General features: G+C 45.6%; 1 protein-coding gene across 2 annotated transcripts in view; it reads right to left on the bottom strand.

The window, feature by feature from the left end:
- PGGT1B (protein geranylgeranyltransferase type I subunit beta) overlaps positions 1-23,992 on the bottom strand; it is a 605,666-nt gene that overhangs the window by 220,183 nt on the left and 361,491 nt on the right. For both annotated transcript variants that reach the window (XM_069625517.1, XM_069625518.1), the window contains one exon: positions 1,375-1,420. In XM_069625517.1, coding sequence (XP_069481618.1) covers positions 1,375-1,420 — 46 coding nt within the window. The remainder of the gene's footprint in view (positions 1-1,374; positions 1,421-23,992) is intronic.

Below are 23,992 nucleotides of genomic sequence, written 5' to 3'. Positions count from 1 at the left end.
CATTCCGCTGGATCACACTCAAGCATCCAATAATGACTACGGCATTCATACGGCAGGCAACCAATCAGGTACACAAGGTATTCAGGCCATTCACTTTTCTCCAGACACTCACAACAAGTTATGTGTATTGGGACAAGTACTGAGCCATTCAACACTCCAAACTGCATTCATACCGGTTTCAGGCAGGGCCGTCTCAACCATTGCGTCAAACACCAGATACTAGACAGTCACAACATAGAATGTATATTCGTCACACTCCATTCACCCAGGTCCCACCCACAGGCGTACCCACAACATACGGTCGTTAAGAAGGCTCCAGCCAGTCTGGACGGCACTTCCCCCACACTACAATATACAGAACTTCCACCCAACAGCCAGTCAGGGGGCAGGGCCAGAGGCAGGGCTTCCCGGGACTTCGGGAAGATCAGGGTAACAGGTGATGGAAGGCAAGAGGCCATGGGGGCCATTTTGTCTCCATCAGGAATCTACCGATTCCAATGACAGGGCCTGGGCATCCCAAAATGGAGGATGCTCAGGGCACCAGTCATTTCAGCACAGAGCTGCCACCAGCCTGTACCCTGCTCTGTGGGTCACACACAGGTGCCCAAAAACACACTAGGGGCACAGGGTTGTACCCTACCCATGGGTGCCATAAGGGTATCCCATGGGTCTGTTCACCAAACCAAAAGAGAGCTGCACCGTCAGGAGTCCCACATGAACTCCTGTGCGGAAAACATGACAGAACACATGATAAAAAGCAGTAAAGGATACGGAGGCCCGATCCCTCCGATGCATTTCCAGCATCACAAAGTCCATGTAGGTTTTGACCTTTTTCTGTTATGACGCTAGTTTCGGTTCCCTGCTCGTCTAGTTATTACATAGCTCCCAAACCACATTCTTTTGCCAGGCGTCGCACGCAAAGGAATCCATTTACTTACCCACCAACCATACACTTCAATGGGCTCTCACCCACCAAAAACAAATAGTCTGTTTTCACTTACCCTGGGAACTCAAAAGGTTGAGATTATAAATTAAAGTTGCTGGTTCCAGTTCCCTTGCTGTGAAGAATGAGGACTGCGAGAGGAAGTCTGCGGGTCTTATGAATTGGAGGAGATGCTAATTGGGCATTGGCCATTAGGTGGCTATTGTTATGAAGCACGTTCCTTCAGGTATTCAGGGAAATTTTGTTTGGTTACGGTCACATTGTTTTTTCTTGAGATACGCTGATGCTTGGGCATCTAATAAAGGAGAAGCATAATGCTTTCCTCCAAGTCTTTAACCAAATCCAGAATTTCCTATACATTATGGAAATAATTCAATGTTTTTACTCCCAACTTTAATTTATCAAATCATTGTAACATTTATCATTCTTACCATGCGACTCCAGTCCAGGTCCCTGGGCTAGCCCACTGTCATAAGACTTTAAAAAAAGGGAGAAAAGGATGGATCAGAACAAAATAAAATATACCATTATTAAAATGTATTTTCATACTGTATTTGCCTTTTTGGATTAAACTGGTTAACATTCTGATTCAAAATAAACCACATAGTAAATAGGAAAGAAAGGTCAGCTCAATGTATGCTTAGATCAATAAGGAACCAGTTAACCATCTGCTAGTTCATGAACAATCCCAAAACGTTTGAAGGTAAAACCCCTCTTCAGTTCCATCATACTCATCAAAAGACATGGTGACAGCGTGGGAATATTTTTGCTGTAAAATGAATGGACTCCAACTAAGGTAACGTTCGAAGCATTTTCAAATTGGAAACGTGGTAAATAAAGCAAAAATGTAAGACTATTCTTCTGTGATGCTGTAGAACAAACTATGCTATGTATGCAGAAGTGAATGGCCTTTTAAACAATTCGATATACAAGTGATTGCCAAGGAACCGTATGTCTCCTCCCACACATAAGTATACGTTATGCATCGTAGAGACTTATGTACTCGAGTCTGCCTCATTCCTGAAGACTTCTGTCTGTACCTCTGGAAGGAAACCGTAGCATTTCTTGCTAAAGCAGAAAAACGCAGTGGAAGTCAGAGGGCATGCGCACCCCTATCAATTGCCTGATTACCCCCCCCCTGATCCCAAGCTACCATTCCCAGACCCCTCAGATAGAAATGAGGGGGTCGCTGGTGCATAGGAATAGGATCTTCTGAGCAGGGGTACTAAAGTCACTAGGGTGAGGAACTTGCACATGCTCCTTAATGAAATCCCTCTTCCTCGAGAATCCGGGGATAGATACCGCATAACCGGATGCCAAATTTGCGAGGAAGGCAGCAATTCTGTGCCAATGGACCCAAGTGATTTTATGCAATAATTTGTTTTTTAAAAAAATACTAACTTCAGTAGCAGATGTAACAGTTACAAATTAACTAGATCTCCCAGTAGCTGGTTCGATAGCACAGCGAGTAGAGCTCGCTTTGACATCCGTGCAGAGCCTGCTGACATCCATCCTTCTGAGGTCGATAAATGAGCACCACACACCGTGGGTAATAAGCAGCGCTCATATACCAGAGGGTTCGTAGCGCTATATAAATGCTTAATTATTATATAAATTCGAGTTTTTATACCCGTTATTGGACTAGTTATGCTGAAATGAAATAATGCATCGGATTTTGAAGTCACACAGAAAGTCTTCATCAGATGGCAAAAATAACATTTGTCAACATTAGTGAAATGCACTTAAACACATGACCTAAATCATCCAATCTTTGTGCAGAATGTGCATTCTAGGACCTTGCATCCTGCCGTAGGACCTCTTCTTTCATTGCTGCCCTTCTTTCAGCAGATACCGCAAGGGCCCATTATGTAGCTCTTCAACTTGAAAGCCATATGCATTTATTCTGGCAACAGCTTGGCTTTACTGTGCATTAGATAGTTGGCTGTTTGTCTGGCGAAGAATTTGCCGGATTCGGGCACTTATGCTTTATGTGGCAGGAGCCGCAGAGGACCATGGTTAGTAGCGCACCCTTTCTGATCCACACAAGGCACTGGAAAGCAGCTTGCACACTGGATTCTTCAGTGGCGATGGGCACTGCCATGGACACGGAAAGGGCGTCACAGCCTTTCTACCCTTCAGGTTAAAATGGACGTAAAGCTTCTGTGTGCTGGGGCAGTGCTGCTACCCGTACCCGCATGATGGCAGTCTTCCCACAAAGCAAAATACTTCCTTAATTTAGTACATTAAATGTGGGTTTTGCAGTGTGCCCGTTACAGTCTGCTGCACTCAGGAAGTCTCCTCCAAAAGGCCTTGCAGTAGCCAGTAACGTTCTTAACAACTCGCTGCCATTTTCCTCGGTTTCGACTACATTAGCACCTTGCTGACAGAGCGCTGGATAGCTTTTCAGAGGCCATTTAGTATTTCACCACCTCAATGGCCAATAAACCTGCCCCATGATAATCTGCAGCTACTCATCCCCTCCCTTCCTCCATCGATCAATCCATCATAATCTAGGCAACCACAGATGCTTCATTCTGGTTTTCCCAGCTGTAGGCAAGGAGGCCCTCAAACATTTTTAAATGAGCCCCCACAAACCCAGCTACATCTTCACTTGGCACTGCTGGAGCATAAGCAAAGTGGGGTATTTCGGGCGGTGAGGCTAGAGCCCCAGTGACCTAGGCTGCACAGACACGTGTGTAATATTGTTTTGGGCAGTGTACACTCCGAAGCGCAGAAGGAGCTGGTGTGGATTGCACAGGGCTCTAGAACAGGCCAACTGGCTCATTGAGCCAAAGCAGCATTGTGAGCCTACTGTCCTGGCGAGAGCCAACAAAATCCTTACGTTTTTACTATGCTCTAGAAAGGACGCCCAAGTCATTCAGACAAACAGATAATGAAAGTTAGAGCCTCCAAGTCCACCTAGGCTTGTAAAACACAGTGTGCAGTTCTCATTTTAATTCACTACCTTTTTGGGGAAGTGTAGTTCTGTAGATCAGTATGGGCTACAGGCATGCATTAGATGCTACGGAAGACGAAGGCATTACAACATAACATTTATTCTCCGATACCTTTTAGGGTAGAAGGGAACAGTTAACATTTTCAGTAACTGAGGCACATCCAACACTGTCGAGAGAGGGTATGCTAGGAAGGGTGGGCATTAAAAGGAATATTGGGCTGGTGGGCTCGGCGGTGCATCATACAGTGAGTGAAGAGGGTGCTCCTTTAAGATGGGGTTCAGAAGGGCGAGTTATAGTGAAGTGGATGAGGTTCTACATTGAGGGCATAGACCAATAAGGCATATTTTCCAGTTCCCTCCTTTTTTAAAAACCTTTCTGGTCTGACAAGGCAGGAGGGTGCGTGCGAGCCCCCAAATAAATAAATACATGAATGAATGCATGAATGAATGAATGTTACCTAAAATACGGGTTAACATGAAAGTGTTTTAATGGTTCAAAATCCTGCGGGTAAGTTGCAGAGATGATACTTTGGTCCCACTATGGTTGAGACATTACCAGTCCGTTTCCATATGAGAAGAGAGCAAACGCCCAGTAATCTCCATCACCAGCGGCCAGTACACAGCCAGCGTCAAGCTCGCTAGACCACAAAGGAGTAACCGAATAAAACAACCAATGGTATGAACTATACTAAGTGGCGCATGGGCAGGTTATTTCTGGAGAAGGTATTGGTTAAGGAGTGCAAGTTGTACTGCAGTGGGAGACTAAGTGATAGCGTGACAAGTGGCAACAGGTGAGATGGTGTAAGAAGTGACCGTGAAGGGCATGCAACTAAGTGAAAGGAGTAACTGTGTAGCAGATGGAGTATTTGTAGTGTGAAGGAGGGAGGAGGGGCAGGGAGTTGTAGCGTGGAGCAGGGAGGAGTGACTATCGAAGGGCAGAGATGAGGCCTACAAGGAGCGAGAGAGAGGGATGAGTTGAAGGAAGGAGAGTAGTGCAAGGTACAGAGAGGGAGAAGAAAGTGAGCGTGGTAGACGAAAGATTGAATCAAGCCGGGTATCTGCAAGGCACAAGCCCTACAGCCATGTAGAACACAAGGGTGCAAGGAACTGGCCAATCCCTCTGCAGTCTCTACCTCCCCTATTCCCTCCCAGGCCCTCAGTACGGCTCCTCCTCCTCCTCCTCATCATCATCATCATCATCATCATCATCATCATCATCATCTCTCCCTACCCCCCCTTCTGACCTTCTCCCTCTCCTCCTCCGGATCTCCGACAACAAGGGACGACGTTTCTAGACAAGTCCGATGAAAGTGTAGTCCAAACAGGTGCTCCCCAGCTCCTCCAGGACCACATCGACACCCTCGCTCCAAGCCTTGGCCGATTTCTGCAATCACTCTTTTGCCACTGGATCTTTCACCTCTCTCCTCAAGCACTCCCATGTGCACCACCTCCTTAAAAAGCCTTTGGCCGATCCGACCTGCCCGGGAAACTACCGCCCAATCTCCATCACTCCTTTCCTGGGCTAACCCATGGAAAATCTGGCCAGCTCCGAGCTTACTCTCCACACTGAATCTGTTGGTTGCCTCCATGTCCATCAGTCTGGCTTCATAGCAGCCAGAGACACAAAGTGCCCTCATGAAAATCTGCTCTCTAATCTTGGCTCCAGCCTTCCTTCTGTCCTCATCCTCCTTGACCTTTCCTTTGCTTTTGACACGGTCAATCATGCCATGCTCATCTCCTCTTTTGCTCATTCCTGACTATCTACGATTCAGGACGGGTGCACCTCCAACAAGCTCTGCCTTAATGCCAGTAACACTGAGGTCGTTATCATTGGGACCCCTGCTCCAGCTTTCCCTCTCTTACTCTAACTGCCCTCCTTGGGCCCTCTTCCCTCGCCTTCCTGTGAGGCAAAAAACCTTGGCGTCATCTTCGACTCCACTCTCTCCTCACACCACTGACCTTGCCAAGAAGGCTACTACCCGCTGAATCTCCTCGGAGGTATCCTTCCTTTTCTCACTTTGCCCCAGAAGCTCAGTGTCTCCAGAGCCCTGGTTCTCTCTAGGCTGGACTACTGCAACAGCCTCTTTCTCAATATGCCTTCCTTTACTCTCCGCCCCCTTCAACTAATCCGGAACAGGACTGCAAGACTTATCCTTGGCCTCAAGCCCAGGGACCGTATCTCTCCAGCCCTGAAATCGCTACACTGGCTCCCGGAACTATATATGATGTGATAGGTTATTGTCATAATGCCCGCACCCGAGGAGCTGGTTCAAGCCCTGCGTCCCCGAAAGCGGACATCCAGTCCCCAAGGAAGGACCCAGCAACCCCATATAGGGGCCCTTTGGACAGTGTCCTGGCGCCTATGGCGCCAGGCTCATAAAAGACATCAGTTCTGGCGCCATAGGCGCCAGGCTCATTATGGAAGTGCTTGGGTGCACTTACCTGATGCAGACCATGCTGCAGGATCCCGGCCTCCTTGAGGCCTGAAAGGAACTACTTTACCTGTGGGACTAATTTACCATCCGGGCGTGGTCGGGGAAGGATACATACCTGATTGGAGGAAGGATACATACCTGGAACTTCTTCCAAGGCTATTTAAACCCCACCCGAACAGCCAAACGTGCTTTGCGTTGTTCTGCATCTAGCAGCTGGACGCTCACCGTGTCAGCTCCTGCATCCTGATTTCTGCCACGCCTGCCAGCATCCTGGATCACCTGCAAAGGAAGAGAAGAAGAGAACAGAAGAAGGAAAAGTCCTTGCCTGCTAAAGCCGCATCCCGGAGACATCTCGCCAACAATCCTGAAAAGGAAGACTTTTATTTAAAAGCTCATTGCGTCGATCGCTGCAGCGCCGCATTCCACTCACCTTTACAGGGCGCCTCCATGTTCAGCAGCGATCATCCGGATTCGCAGTCACGCCCCAGCGCCTAGGGAGAAAAAGACCAGAACAAAAGGTGAGAGAGAGAAGGGAATAAGGAAAGCTAAATCTCCATGTTAAGACTTACCTGTTGATTCATTCCCTCTTCATTTCGGGTCCGCGCCGCATCGTGGCATTTCCGGACCCCGGCCCCTAAGGGGAAAAAGAGACATCAGCGTTAATGAGCGAATGAAAAGACATTACCAAAAAACGCTCATTAAAGACTTACCTGATTTCTACAAGGATTTCACCTCTCATCTCGGGTCGGTGCCTGTTCCCTGGCATTCCGTACCCCGGCCCCTATGGGGAAAAAGACACTAGCATTAGTACATTAATGCATGGACACAAGGGAAACCTCTTATCAAAAAACTTACCTGGAACCCAAGCAAGTTTGGTTCTCACCAATCCGAAAATCCAGTGAAGTAACTGGATACCAACGTGCCCCTGCATCAGAAGCAGGATGGAGAGCTCGTCCTTCCAGACCCTAAGAAGGATACTTCTGCGAGCCAGACAAGCCAGATTTGGGGGCCCGGTCCAGTCCGTCTTCCGAACCCTGCGCATCACCTTAGAAGAGGTCACAGCAGCACGAACCAGGCCAGCGCCTCCGTGGGAGTCAGGTGAGCGTTACAGTTATTTATAACGTGCTTAATACCCAGAGGTTGCTAAGCGCGGACCCAGGGATCGAACCTGTGTTGTCGTCTTGCTTCCAAGGCGAGCACGTTGCCGCTGAGCTTTCCTCCCGTGGCTGCAAGGATCAAGTTCAAGACACTATAAGGATCCGGTGGGAGTGGGGAAGAGTTCCATCTGGGCCGTTTGATAAAACTATCTGCGTCAGTAGAAGCGGCTTTATCCATTTGTCTGGTCAAATATAACTTCGTCAGCAAGTCCAAGAAAACCATCCCTGCTCAACAGGGACTGGTTGTGACTCTGTGGCCCTGGCGGCAAATAGATCTAAGCAGCCACTCAAGGTTAACAGCCAAGGGCCGCCCTAGTAATCCCCACTGCTATTCCTACCTTGAAAAGAAAGATAAAATTGATTATGGAATACTCGGGAGGGGGGGGGGCGGGGTTTCCCACCTTACTGTGCCTTCAGATATGAATTTGGGTGATTTCGACCTGATCTGCCTATAGGAGACCTGGTTGAGGAAGACCCCGGGCATGGATGGATTTGAAGTATCCATTAACACTGCAAAAAAAAAAAAAATAATAAATAAAAAAAACAAAAAAAAAAAAGATAATGGGTCACCCTTATGCCGGTCTCTTGATGGCAATGAGAGCGGGTAGCCCTTTCAAATTAATAAACTCAGCAAACAAGAACTTGTTCAGCCAAGTATCTACTATTGGTTGTGAAAACCATGACCCTCAGAGAAATGTTAAAAGCCTTACATCCATCAGTGTGTATAACATTTATTGGAATCCAGTATGGATCGGTGTGGAAGAGTTTACAGACCAAATTGCTGAAATTCTGGACAACAACTTAAGGCAACACGGCGCAGCTCACGTCATTCTATTGGGGAACTTAACATTCCGGACTTGGTGGTAGGGGCGCAAGATTCCAGATGGAACTTAGACGATCCTCGTTCTATCAAACGTCAACTTTGGTGCAACCTAATGGATGCCTATTATATGCACATTATGAATGGCAATTTTTGGGAGTCAAGCCAGCACAGCCAACGTGGGAGAACCTGGGGATGACTTCCATCATAGACTATATATATGTCTCAAAAAGCTTGCTGCCTCTAATCTAGCGTTTTCAAATCATCAAAACCACACATAGCGACCACCATTTGCTTCAACTGGAGTGGTCTCCCACCGATTGCTAGGTACGCGAGTATTTTCCAACTGCCCTGGTTACTTGCAACAAAGGTCGTCGTCTGAAACTTGCACCTCCAGAGATTAATCTGCACTCAGCCGAATTCTCTCGCATAGGCGCAACTGTAAACTACGCCCCCCTCGTGGAGCAATTCCATTGCGACTCACAGAGGGGTGGCATAGCTCATAACTTTAGGCACGTATTTGACCCTGAACTAGTTTCACGAAATAAAGTGGCAAGACATTCTGCCAGGAGAGCTATAAAATCATGTTTCGTAGAGGATTCTCTAGTAACTAAAACCACTAAACTGGCTACGCGAGTCTAGACATCTGCACCTTCAATGTGATGCTGAGGCTAACTTATCAGCCTTGGGAAGTAGAGATCCAAATAGATTCTGGTCTTTGATCTAAGATGATGATCTCGCTCTGCAAGCTGATCAAACTAACCTGACTGGGGAAAACACCTGGGCCTCACATTTTGGCAAACTTTATACTGCTCCGGACGGGCCGGCAAATTCATTTAACAGCAACGGTGACACAGATTTGTGGGTCGTTTCGTCGTGCCAAGTGGAAATCACACGAAGAATAAGGAATTTGAAAAACTCCAGAGCCCAACAGTTTGTCAAACGCAATGTTGAAGGCATTTCCAGATGATTGGGCCGCATTTATCTCACACTTGTTGGAGCAAATAGCGCTGTGCCATCTCTTGCCCTCTTCATGGACAAAAGCAATAGTGGTCCCTATCCACAAGAAGGGGGACTGGAGCATGCCTAAGAATTTCCGGCCTTTCTCCCTACTCAACGTGATTGGCAAGTTGTTCAGTTCAAACCTCCTGGAGCAGTTCACTGCATGGTGCAGAGAATCGAGAATCAGGGTCTATTCACATATTGCAAACTGGTTTCCTTAAGGGCCTTGGTACCTCCATCAACATTCTTCTTCAGACGCTCAAGGGCAGCCAGGTCCTCCCCAAACCTAAGATCTACATGGCGTTTGTGGACCTAGTGCAAGCCTTCGACCAGATCAATCCGGGCAATCTATGGTCTAAACTAAACTCAAAGACGTGCCTGACATCTATACTCTACCCCATTAGAGCTCTACACACAAACACATCTCTGCGAGTGAGGCTCAATAAAGCCGGTTTACTTTCAGAGAAAATAAAAACCTTTTGTGGAGTGATGCAGGGCTGCCCTCTGGCCCCGGGTCTTTTCAACTTCTTCCTGAAGTTTTCATAGACACACGAGCATTTCCACCGAAGGTTGGGGGAGTCCATATGCCACGGCTGCTTTATGCCGACGTGGTTGTGTTGATTGCCCAAACCCCTGTTGGCCTACAACGACGACTCGACACCTTGCATCGTTACATCAGCAATAACAATTTAGAGATAAACAGGGGTAAGACTAAAATCTTGACATTTGGCCTTCGCCCGAAGGACTTAAACCGTCATACATGGTTTATAGGTGGGGAAAGGAAAAAGAAAAAGAAAAAAAACAAAATCGAAAAGGTTCAGGCCGTTAAGTACTTAGGAGTGTGGCTGAGCAACTCAGCTATAGAAGCCCTTATGTCCGCTGATCTACAAAGTAGAATGAAACTGATCGCGAGTCAAGCATCGGCAGTCAACAGGAAGTTTGGACGTTTCTCATTGACTCCGCTATTGAAGTTTTACAAGGCCAAAGTTGTACTATCTCTAACATGCGGGGTAGAAGCACTGGTGAACCTCCCGGATCACCTCTGGAACCGCCCTGAAGGGGGGTTCTGGAAAAAAGGCTCGAGACTCCCGTCTTCTATTCCAATGGCCTTGGTCCGGTGAGAGTTGGGTCCGAATTCCCTGAAGTACACAGTGAGCTGGAACAGCCTGGCCTTGTTCAGAAAATGTCACAAGAAGTCTCTGCCTGCAGTTGTTGACTTGGTCTACAGAGATATCCAGATGGGCTCAAATCGAACATTGGTGAAATGGTCTGCGGCATCTCTGTCCCTGTTGGATTAAATTGGTAGCTCTCTGGTCCAACTCCTGGCTGACCCAGAGAAAGTAAAGAGGAAAGCCCAGCAGTACGACTGGATCAAAACTTTAGATCAGGCCAGAGGGTGTTAGCTAGTGGCTGATGTGCCTGCCGACATCTGTACTCGTAACACGCCCTGTGCTTACTTGAAACTCTTCCCGGACAAAAGAGCCAGGGATTTCTTTCTGCGAACAAGATTGAACTTACATCCAACGAATAAAATCAGAGCAATCAGAGGCCAGGTGGACGACGACTCTTGTCGGCATTGCCAGGAACCGCGGACACCAGAGTCTTTTACATTTGATGGCTCAATGCCCTGGCTTGAAAGAACAGCACTCAACACTTTCGTTCCTTCTTCTCAGACTTCATCCTGATGGAGGAGAAAGTCTGGTGGTCGTGTTTAATGTCAGGTCTAAAAACAGCTCATGTCCTAGCAGTGATGACATTTTTGTTTGAGGTCCTGCCGGAGAGTGCTTTGTCTAGCAAATTCAAATTTTAATGTTAAGGTCATTGTTTCTGGGTTTTGTTTTCTCCACTTTTCTCTTTCATCTGTAAATTGGAACGGAATGGTATCATTTTATCTTTAATCAATTTTGCTAAAAAAAATGTAAAAAAAAAATTGTTTAGGCAATTTTGATGCAAATAAAAAAAGAAAAAAAAGGCTCAAGACACTCTGCATCGTCCACAAGGCTTTCTGAGGCCGAGGCCCGAATTACCTCCAACTCTCTTCGAAAATACCTTCCTTCCCGAGCCCTTTGCCTAGCTACTTCCAACTATCTAAGGGTCAGACGCTTCTCCAGGCAGAGAGTGGGGAGTGGATCTCTCTGCTCTGCAGGTGCCTCCCTCTGGAATGGTTTCCCTTGAGCTGGACCACCTGAAGTTCTGGAAGCAGCTCAAGATCTTCCTTTTCTCCTCCGCTTTCCCTCTCCTTCCCCTGCTGACCTACTCATCTGCTGCACCGACTGGTTGCCTGGCTACCCCCTCAGAGCCTCACTGGGTACAAGGATCCCCCTTATCAGTCTCCACTGCACTGCCTCAGGGCCTACCGCGCACTTAGGGTCTGTAACTGTAACCTCTGCAGTCCCGTGCCTCCTTGCACTTACCCAGAGCCGCGCTGCACTGGCAGGACATATGCAGACCAATTGCAGCCCTGATTGTACTTACCCCTCTTGCTTCCCCCTGCACTTCACGCTGTCGCACTGGCATGATCTGAATGACAAGGCCTTGTAAGATTGTATGTCCTCCCTTGGTTTTCCATACCTTGTCTTGTCATGCCTTGAGACACTTGTGTATAAGCGCGTTATTACAGATCATGTCACTAACCACTGGATATAGTAGGGACAGTTAGGAAGTCCCTGAGGGGGTCCAGTTAAAAAAGGCACACTGCCTTTAGTTAGTCATATCTAGTGCAAGTCAGAGATTAGACAGCAGGGGTTAACATTCGCTATGTACTAATCTGGGGTCATGGACACCTGGGCAAGGGAGGAGGTGCTAAACAAAAAGTGAGCGAGAGAGACAGAGCCATGGGGCACATCAATAAATTCCCTTAAACAGTCTCTGAATTTTGGAGAAATTCATGTGCCATCTGTGACACCAACCATATACTCTCCAAACAAGATAAACGGTTTGTGTGTGTGTCAAATAAATATTGGAGTGTGAAAATTCCAGTGGATTACATTTGCTCTTGTATCTGGTTGAATGTTTTCTAGTAGCTTAGAACCCTTTAACGCTGTCCATCAAACCCCACAAACTAGCGCCACAGATTAAGTGTAGGAATGTACTAATCAGCTCTCCTTGTTGGAGCAAAAGCTCCAACTCGAGCCACACTAAATCTGCTTTGCCCATTGTGCAATTAACATGAGGCGGCATCCCAGGCTTGTTATGAACTTCTGGAGGAATGCGTAGATCAGAGGAAGCTGAAAATGCATGACAAAACCCCTCTTAGATTAACCCCGTCGTTATTGGGTCGCATAGCACTGCTAGATTATTTCACCAATATACACAGTTTTATTGCGTCTGGTTTCTTCCGGGGCCTGGACTCCATGATTAGGCACTTCCTATGCGATCATGGCAGATATAAAATCGCTCTGACCACTGCCTGCATGACCTACGAGGGTGGCAGTGTACAGCTTCCATGGCTTGAGCTCTACTACTTAGCTGCCTAGCTCCAGTACGTGGCTGGCTGGACGGCCATCAGTTGAGTCAACACTGGAGTCGGGGGCAAACATCACTCATGACTAGACTAGGAAAATGGGTATGGAAAAGATTGTTGCGTGAGATCACGCTAAGGAACCCATACGCTCAACACGTGCCCATGACGGCAGACTCGTGCTTAGATGTTGATTTAACAGTTACCAGAAGGTGGGATGTGATGAGACACTTCATGGGGAGACCTGTACAAGAACGGGATGTTAAGGGACTTGGTACAGGCGGAAGGGCTCCACAAAGGTCAATTCTTGGGTGCCTGGAGCTTGCCAAGATTGCAAAGTGCAAATGGCCCGAATGTCGAGGGGAACCGAAATCTACTAAGCCGTTGACTCTATTGAACAAACTTGAAGATGTCTGGAAGCCTATATCCAGGCTGTATGGGAGTTTGTTGAATGCGGCATATGAGAAAACCACAAAATTGAGAATATTAAATCGGAGACTGACTTGGGACACGTACTGGAAAGGAAAGCAATGAAAAAATGCATTCTGTTTTGTCAAAAAGGTCTCCCGCAGCGCCAGATTCCGCCTGCTTCAGCTTAACCTGTTAAATAGGTCACATATAACCCCACCAGGGTTTCTAAATTTGATGCTTAGGCGTTGCCCAACTGCCCATGGTGTGGGAATGATAGTGCAGACAGTATTCATAGGTTTTGGAATTGCCCAAAAGGTCTGGCCCGTTTGGCACCAGACAGAGTTGCACGCATTAGTACAGGAGTTTGCAGATACCAGGAGTCTCGATGGAAGGTTTACTAGGCACCTATTTCAGGCCATATAGAAATAGACATGTGGCCAAATGCATGGACTTGGCTTGTGTTTTAGCCAAGAGGAGAATAGCCATGGCATGGAAGCAGAAAGGGGGCACACAAGTTCCCCTTTGGCAGAGGTTACCTCAAGGTATGGAGTGCTCCTGAAACCACGACTTGGTACAGAGCCATAAGGAAAGTAATCCAAGAGCCCACCGAGAACATAGCGGCCTGGAATGCACTCCTCCGGGCATTGTTTAGTACCTCCGATGATAGGCCCCTGTGAAATCTAGGGGTTTCCTCCACAGTTTGTGTGGGGGACATACACAAGACCTGGCTTGAAACTGTCATTGGCCCATTGCAAATGATTTGGGATGCAGAGGATGGATCCTCCTCCCTGCACCTTGTTTAATGCCTTGCTTTCTTGTTATTGTTTACTGTTAATTTGAAGATACGCTCACTACCTTTACTTCTGTATGATGGTAATATACACTTACCAATAAACAGAATGAACAAACAAAAAACCTCAAGAAGTCTACAGAAATGCACTCCCCTGTCCCCCAACCCCGGCACCATAGGCAAGGCACCCTTACCCAGAAGGTATACAGAGCACAGTTTCTATTCCATGTCTCAAAAAGGTTTATCCCTGGCTAAAAACACCAACGAAAAAAACACCCATTCAGTTCCCACTTGTGCTGTGGGTATTCTGCTTCTGGTAACCACTCTGGGGTTCCGAGATCCTACCAGGTGCATGGCTGAAATAACCGCTGCCTGTTGCATCGCGCATTTCCAAAGATCTACTGCCAGAGAACACAATTAGGAGGAGGAGCCCTCCTTTGCTTGTTGATTTAAAAATATATAGTAGTTGTATGGTCTCTGAACTTCAGGATAGTTCTGCCCTTAAGCAATGGAAGTGGTGCCTCGCTAGTACTAGCCACTGGATAGTGGTAACGGAATACTGGTAAATAGGAAATGGCCTGCTGTGTCTATGTAGTGACCGGAGGGGGCAAGTGACTTTATGCCTGACTAGTAACTGCAACTTGAAATCTTTAGGAGGGGTATCCAGCAAGCTCTCAATGCAAACTCGGAGGAGGCTGGGGTGCTCCATCTGTGTAAAGTGAATCTCTTCTAAAATATTGTATTTCTCATTCCAACGACTCACTTCTCTCATGAATGGAACCTATTCAGACGGAGGGCCTTTGCACTGATCCCAGTGTACACCCAATTGGAGTTGTGTTGCCACCATTGGTAGCTGTGCATAAACAATCGACCTGGAAAAATTATGGTTCATCTCAAGGTTTGATGGAACCACAGGGCTGTGATCATGGGCGTAATTTTAGGGGGACAGGGGTGTTTGTCCCCCCCCCCAACTTTCATGGCACACCTTTTTGTCCCCATTCATTTGGCTTGGGCACCTTTTCTTCAGATGTCATGTCCACCCCAACATTTTCAGCAAAGTTACTTCACTGGCTGTGATGGAAAAAGTTCAGCAGGAGAATAGGAGTTTGCTAGGGCAGTGCCCAGTCTTGACCCAATCCACTGTGTGGGTGCTGTTCACAGACTGAACGTAAATACCCTGCACTGGTAATGTTTTTCCCCCCATCACCAAATTGTACAGGACTTTCCTGTGGGGATACGTAATCTAGATGTAAAATGGGCATCCTGTTTGTCTGTGACGGACCAACAATTCCTTTGTTGTAATGAGGAAAGAATCTGGTAGTGAAATCCTTTTGGAAGAACTGCTTTAAGCAGAACAGATAAAAAAAAGACAGCGCGCTAGTCTGCTGTCTTCATGTCTACTCAGAAGGAATAGGACCTTGGTTCTCTTTTCCACGCCGTAACGTCCTCTGTATGTCCTACTTAAAACAATGTCTGCATCTTCAACCTCAAGTCTGGTAAAACCGGCTGATGGAAAAAGAGGGGGGGGTGGAGGGAGGGAAAGAAGGACTGCATCTCCTTGATCTCCTGAGAGCAATTCATCCTTTTCTTCTACCAGAAGAAGAGTTTCCCCAAGCAGAGGACCACTTTCCTGACTTTTGGGTCTTGCAGGCTGCTGATAAGACACGTATTGCCTCTGTTCTCTACTTTGAAAGTCTTATATTGATCCTGTTTTCATATCAATATAGGCATTCTGTTCGTCTGCAGGTGCAATATATTGCCCAGGGATTGGTCCCGTTTTGCACTTGCCAAAACAACTCGCCTGATATTTACCAATTTAAGGGATATCCAGATTTCTTTGTGAGCCGTCGAGTAATTGGGAATGCTGTAGCCATTTAACACTCTACATATACGTTACTACATGCCTGAGCACATTTCTCAGGTGGGCTCTAGATTCACGACTGATGCAAATTGAATTTGCCAATCATTTGGGAGGTCTGTCAAGAACAAAGACAATTAGGTTAAAGCTTTTTTCACAACCTCCTGAAATTATGACTGCATTAGCTAGTGTGAGGTGAAGTAGACATTTTGCTATGCTTTATTTCCAATCAAATTCAATTCTTTGTCACATTTGCCGAAATATACCACTGTGGAAGCAGCAAGGCTCTTTATATATTTAATGGTGTTTAAGGTGCCAACTGTGAACACGTCATATCAAATCCAAGGTGGGGAATAGGGTTCAGATATCCCTTGGAAACATTTGGAATAGTTAAGCGCAGTGGAAGTGCAATGAACATAACGTGCAAAATACAGTTAGGTGCTAGAGGACAGGACAGAGTAAGAGGATTGGAGACATAATGACAGCAGAGCCACAATGCAAATCCAAAGGATAATGAAGCAAGAGGAAAGGCATCAGGTTACCTTAACATTGCAGATGAAAAACAAAAAAAGGAATAATGCTTAGTAATAGTCAGCCGTTCAGAGGTCTAGTGCAATAAACATTTTGAAGAGCCAAGACTATTTTCGTTATCCTTTTCCAGATGGTTTTCCTTGGATACAAGGGCAACTGGTAGTTCACCTCCAGGGGGATGCCACAGAGGCTTTCATTTTTCTGCTACCATGATTTTTTTCTTAAATACACTAAGACCAAGGCTAAAAGATTGGGAGCAAGACATAGGGGCCCATTTACAAAGCATGCATTTATGGGCTGTGACAGTCACCTCACAGCCATCTCCACATGGACCTAGAGGTGACATCCATAGTCTTTTGAGACAAACAATAGTCCCCGTCCAAGTCATTTGTCAACAGTCAAGTACAAAGACTCCCAGAACTCCCACCTTGGGCAAAGGGAATATCTGGGCCAGGTCTGGGTTAGTCAAATATGATTATGGGTGGAAGAACACTGAGCAAAGCCTAACTGGTTTCCCCAGAAGCTCAGAGCAACACCAGAGAATATATCCCCAATCCAACCTACCCAAACTGTCAATAAACCTACAAGAACAGGATTACATCTCCCACAATCCCGCTCTCCTACAGAAGGAAAGCCCTGATTGGAGAAGAGAAACACGCTTGATTATGGAAGGATCTAAGTACCCCACAATTCTTTGCCAACACCGAAAGAGGACAATCTTGGGGAACTTCTAGCCCCCACATATGTAATACCCAGTGGGGCAGAAGGAAGCACATCCATCACCTGTGCAGCAACGGGACATCAGGGAGAGAGCCCCACCACACCGACGAGAAGGGGCAAGACTGTGCTGCAGATACAAAGGGTGAAGAGACCCATGTAGTCGCTCTCCTCATTGTAATAGAGGAGAGAAATATTCACGCCAAGAAGATGTGCAGCATTGGTTTGTCAGCCTGTCCACCCTTTAGCGAGAATGCTCAGCACACCCACTGACTTGTGGTATACAGGGCTCAGCCAAAACAAACTGTAGGCCAGAAGCCTTCTTACAAACGAGCAGAGAAGAGGACTTGCAGCCCAGCAGGTGAAAAGAACATTCCAAAATGCGATTAAAGAGGTCAGCTGGCCTATTCAATAACTTCCTCCCAAAGCTCAAGGCTGCAGGGCATACCAGGGCATCTTGTGACTCCACCAGCCAATCAGGTTAAAGTAATTCCCCCAAGCGCTCCGAATGACTCCCGCGCAGCGAGCAAACTCTGCTCATGCACAGGCATTTAGATAATTGATTTCACGCTTAACACAGAGGTTTGGCCTGCCTTAATGAGGGGGATGATGACTAAATCCCTTGCGTGCCTAGTGATTAACACCAGATCGCAGATTTATCATGCCACCAAACTTGCTGACTACATCCTGGAGAAGAACATTGACATCTGTGCCATAACAGAGACATGGCTCCTTGAAGCCGCGGGTCCAGCACTAGCTTTGGCTATTCCCTCTGGTTATTCAGTGCTAAGGGCAGGCAATCTCTGGACAGGGTGGGTGGGGGACGGAGGGTTTGCCCTAATCTACCAGTCCACTCTTCAGATCCACATAGTGCATTTAAATGACCAAAAAGTTTGTGATATACTATATGCAAAAGTTTTGCTGGATCCAAACACAACTATTGACCTCATCCTGGTCTACCGTCTACCCACGACAGAGTTCCCACTTCAACTGGAGGACATATCACCACGTCTCAAACCCTTAACTAAGGTTATTCTCTTCGGGAGAATTTAACCTTGGACTTTGGGATGATCAGGACACACTGGCCTCTATTACTGAGACAACCTTAACCAATCTAGGCTTCCAACAGAATATGTCCATGGTCGGACCACATGCCGATACATTTCAGGGGGAAATTGTCTCTGAAAGTAAGAAAAAAGAATTGGAAAAAAAATGACATTTATAAACCTGCGTCGACTCACCGACTATGGCAACTCTTTGAAATCAATCTTACAGCGCTACCAAATCTAGATACTGTACAAAAAATTGCAGACGCATATCAAAATATGATGGAAACTGCAATCACACCTTAGCACCCTGAAAGTCATGCTGCAAGATGAAGAGACACAAAAAGTGGTTATTCCGGTGAAATTCAAAAACTTAAAGCTGTGAAGCTTAACACTTTTGAGCATTGGAAATCCTCAAATTCGGAAATAAACAAAGCCAAATCTGCAAAGCCAGCTAAAGGAAACCATCATTAAGGCAAAGAGATTGGACTATGATCAGCAGATTAGGCAGGCTAACTCGGATACAACTGTTTAAGATCCTTAAGGAAATGGAGGTCCCATGCCCTAATACCTCAATCGCTAATAAAGTCAAAAAGATTCACGCTGATATCGGTACCAAAAAGGGACACGTATAGAAAAAACTGTTAGAAATCCCCCAGGAGGTTAAAAAAAATAACTCCTGTCCTTTGGCTTCACCCCAGCTTCGGAGAGTGAGATGCTCACTTAGGTGAATCGGCTCAAACCTACATCTTGTAAGGGTGTACCTCAAAAGGTAGTGAAACCATGTGCCAGCCAACTGACACAATATCCCCGTTATTAAAAAAGCCCTCTCTTGACCCAGATGTTCCAGCATGTTTTAGGCCTGTATCAAACTCACCTTTTCTGCTTAAGATATTAGACCCAGCACAGGTTCAATACTTTGTGGAGAAATTCCAGATCTTAAGGCAGAGGCAGTCAGGCTTTCGAAAACCACATATCACAGAACTCGCTCCGACTGACCTCAAGGCCAACATGCTGGACATTGTGGATAAGGAGGCACTGCCTTCCTTATGTTGATTGATCTTTCTGCGGCGTTTGATCTGGTGGATCACACCCTGCTGATCGAGACTTATGCACTTTGCCAGTTTCTCACCAACAGCTGCAAAATGGGTGGAATCCTTTGTCTGAACATACTGCAAGGTTCTTTGCGGACAACTGCAGGGCCGATGACTTCTAGGTGCACTGTGGAGTGCCCCAGGGATCTAGTCTGTCCCTGGATTTGTTTAACCTATTTATACTACAGCTATTTGAACTTCTGGATGCCAACGGGTTACTGTATACCAACTATGCTAATGATTCTCATTGTCTGATCCTGACTTCAGGAGATTACAGCAGGGACACAGTCCATCAACATGGTTTACTAATTAATTCAATCATGGATGGTGGAGAATATTCTGGCACTAAATGATGCAAAGACAAATTATGATTGTGGGTACAGCTTCACGCCCAAGGAAACTAACCTCAAACTACATGTCACTACTCTCTCAAATGGGAAGACCTTTGGGATGGTGATTGACTAGGAGCTCAACATGAAGTCTCATGTGAGCTAATTGGTCTCCTCCACCTCCTACTACCTCAAACTTCTTACACAGCTGAGGCCTTTTTTGACACAGGGAAATTGTGCCTCCATCGCAAGGGCAATTATTGGTGCCAAATTGGATTACGGGGCCAGCTTGCTGCAGAGCACAGGGAAAGGATAAATCATGCACCTTCAGGTGATTCAGAATAACGCAGTTAGGGCGGTTAAGGGCCTGAGGAGGAATGAGCATGTCACAGAAGCTAGGAGGGTGCTACACTGGCTGCCTATAGCCAATAGAGTGACATTCCGCCTTCAAGGTGTCCAAGGAGGTGAAGACATTTGGCTTTTATCTGGATGCCACCCGCTCTTTTGATAAACAGGTGAAATCTATGCCATCAGCCACTGCTTACACCTGTAAGCTCATCAGAACAGGTAAACACTTTCTCTCCGATGACAATTGCATTATTTTAGCTAGAGCCTTGATTTTGTCCAGGCTCGACTATTGTAATGCCCTTTACATCGGTGCCAACCAATCTAACACCCACAGAATCCCAGCCTACAAAACAACGTCTTAAGAACAGTTTCAGGCGTATCTAAAAGAACGCACATCTCTAAAACATACGCCAATACAACTGGCTGTCTACCCAAAACAAAATCCATTTAAAAGTTGCTTCCCTTGTTCACAAAGTTCGGAACAATGCCGCACCCCGCTATCTCATGGTGTGGGATGTATTTACCCATGCATCCGAGCCCTACCTCAAAACTGTGCAGTATTGACATGGAAAACATCATTATGGCCAGAGCTTCCCAGAAAATGCACAGGGAAATGCATGAAGAATAGGCTGCCACTCATTTTTGCCGATGTTATGGGCACAGAAGGACACTGCCTAAAATCACCATTGGACTACCCATACAGTAGTCTGAAACCATTGGGAATGGCAATGCTGATTGCCAAAAGCAAACCCATAACTGTTGGGAATTCATGTTCTTAAATCCCAAAAAGGGGTGCAGTACCAGTACTCACCACTATCCAAAAGCCGGCGTTTTAAAAAAACCAGATTTTGTAGAAAACTGAATAAATGAACCCAAAACATGCCAAAGACATTTTAAGAGGTGGATCCAATGTAAAGTTATATTCTGAAGTGACTTGAAGGTTTATAACAAGACTGGCTGAGCTGTGGATTTCAGCAGTTTAAGTAAATTTGGACTGAAAGACACTAAAAAATCTAAATGTTTAAATTGACTGAGTGACCTACTTTTGTGTGTCACATAGGTTTCAATTGTTTAAATGTCATAGTTTTAAACTTAGAATCAGCATTCTAGCTGCATATGTAAAAATGTTTAGTTTTATTTGAATGCAGAAAACTGGGGAACAGAAATGACATGTAGCTAAAAACTGGCTTAAAGAGATTCCAATTTTGCCTGGCAACTACCCCCCATCAGGAGTGAAACTTGAGTCACAGCTGTGTTCCCAGGCCTATCTGCCTTTTGCTGGCCACACTAAGGATATGCCATCTCTCTGATAATTGAATTAAGGGGAGCCCCCACAGAATACAGGAGCTCTGAACAAAGCCCTGTCCTGACCCAGGCAGATGGTTTATTGCAGATGTCGTAAATGTAGCTTCCTCCTGGAAGGACAAAGGAGGGGCACTGCCTGTGAGAGCAAGCTGGCTTGGCAGAACTGGAAAAACCAGAAATTCAACCTTGTGCTGGAAGGAAACCACACCCCTTTGGGGCCAGAACATAACTCTAAAAAGATGAATAACTCATAGTACGGACATGTGAAAATTTTATAAATGACACCATAATTCTTGTGATTTTTCTGCCCACATTTTAAGAGGTTTTTAGAACCGGTGGCATGTTCAGGGGGGTTTTAGCGGAAAAGAGGATATTACTCAAAATGTGTGCATGTGAAAAATCTGACACTTCATCAACTAATGTCCATACTCCTTGCGCACATGTGTGTAAATTTGGGGTAATGTCCGGTTTTGCAAACCAGTTAAAAAGTGCAAAATATTGCCATTTCTGAATGCAAGCTCTCAGGAAGAGCAGAGTTTGAACAGGGTATACCTCCTGTAATGCATGATGGGTGCATATGATTTTAAAACAATATGTACCTCTGCAAATATGTATTTGGTTCAAATCTAGATTTGTGTGCAAGTTGACAGGAGGAGTGGACTTTCTGCAGGCTGTAAAATGACATCACTCTGACACAACTTAGCTCCCCCAATCAGGGGAGAAATGAAAGCTTGGCCAATGATAAGTGGAGAGGGGCTGGCTAGTGATGCTGCTCACACACACCCATTTTAAAAACACATAAAAGCAGAGAGACAGGACAGTTAGGGACCTTCAAATCCATTTGCAGCTGGAAGCTCTGCCGGGAAAATCCATACTTTACCTCCATCAACCTTCAGAGACCCAGACCAGACCAGCAGAGTAGAGCTGACCTGTTAGCAGAACCAGAGAGAGCTGACCCAGATCACTGTGAAGTGCAGAGACCAGAGTCCAGTCTAAAACCTGACCAGATCCGTGGCGTGGCCCATTTAATTCAAGAATATAGTGTGAGTACCTAGCAAACTGTGCAGAACCAATCTCTTAGTTAAAATAATATAATTCAATCCTATTTTAATCTAAGTAGAATTGTCTCCTAACTGTCACCTGTCATATGTAAAGCTGTCACTTGTCATTTTCTAGTTGCAAGCTGCGCTTGTCTTTTTGAACTTTAAAATTTCAAATCTGAAAAACGACCTTTATTTAATCGCTCATATCTCCGTGACCGTGTGTCCTAGAGACTTGCAGCAACTTTCCTCAGAAAGCTTAGAATCGTGGCTTTCCTACGAACCTAGAACCGCATTCCTACCCCCTATAGTTTTGCCGTAATCGTGAAAAACGCATTCGCGAATTTTGCCGCGATTTGAAAATTTCTCCACTTGCAAAAAGATAGCTGCTTTTGTTTTCCTCTGAAAAAATCGTTTGCCTCATAAAAACTATCCCTGAATCATTGCAAGAGTGAGCCTGGACTAATATTAACTAGATACCACTCACCCTGAACCTCTAGAGGGAATTAAAAGCATTTTAACATATTTTCACTCCATTGCCAGCACATATCAAAGCATTTTGCCTGTGTTTTCAACTTCTGTAGTCTAAGTTGCTGGGTGAACTGAATTACATTTGAATTGCATTTCTGAGAATTGTGTGCCTTCCTTCCATTTCCTTGCATTGCATAAAAGGGGGGGGTGAATTGTCCAAGAAAGTGATTACATTGTCTTTTGCTGAAATCCTATCAAGTTATTTTCTGTACTGCATTTCATTCCATATTGCATCCATTGGAAACCATAAAAGTATTGTTGCTATCTTATCCATTTCATGTCAACTCCTTAGTGATTATAAAGAAGTGTGCTAGTGCCAGATTCTCCGTTGTTAATCTTTATCATATCAGATTAAGTGTGATATTCAATTATTAATTTATTATAAAGCGTGATATATATATATATATATATTGTTTAAATTATCAAATAAACCTTTAACTTGCAAAACAACTACTTCTTGGCTCAGTGGGGTCAGGAGGATTCCAAGAGAGGGGTGTTATATAGGGGTAGTCATCCAGAACGCATGAACTGGACATAAAGATATATCAATAAGGGTTTTCATTCAGTATTCTAGACTAGGCGTTGACTTGGCTGTAGTGCTGAATTGAATCCTCTTACAATGGACAGATTCCTAAAGAGATGCTCTACCCGACCGGCAAGAACCACTAATGCCAATAGCCTTATCATACCACGATTCAAGTTGGCTAAGGCAGGTGGAGGTAGTTTCCAGGTCCAAGCGGCCCAACTATGGAATTCATTGCCACAACCTCTATGCGAGGAACAGCCCTATCTGAAATTTAGCTCCAACTACATTAACCTACTGAAGGCTGCCGATGTGTAGTCCTCCACCAGCCCCCACTAGAATCTGGACACATCCCAGTGTATACTCGCATACTTTCACCATCCTGCTGCCCACCGTTTAGCTCTTAGCTAGGCCAGCAACTTCCTGCTTGTGCCTTATATCCTGTGTGTATTTTATTTCTGATCTGCATGTACATAATCGGACTGTATATATTCTGCTTTGTTGGGAATCTGTATTGGTCTCCCTACGGCCTGTACATATCTGTATTTATTTGTTTTGGCCTGTATTCGGTACCCTGTATTCTGCAACCATGTAACCCTAAACATTGCATATTCTGCAATGCTGCGCCCGATTACCCTCGGGTCTGGTGCGCATTACAAGTAAATAAACTATGTATCACACATAAATGCTTAAATG

This window comes from Ambystoma mexicanum, chromosome 6p (genome assembly GCF_040938575.1).
Source record: "Ambystoma mexicanum isolate Mex_15411 chromosome 6p, UKY_AmexF1_1, whole genome shotgun sequence".
Classification (NCBI taxonomy): Eukaryota; Metazoa; Chordata; class Amphibia; order Caudata; family Ambystomatidae; genus Ambystoma; species Ambystoma mexicanum.
Note: the sequence above shows the minus strand (reverse complement) of the source record. Positions and strands in the feature narration are given on the sequence as shown.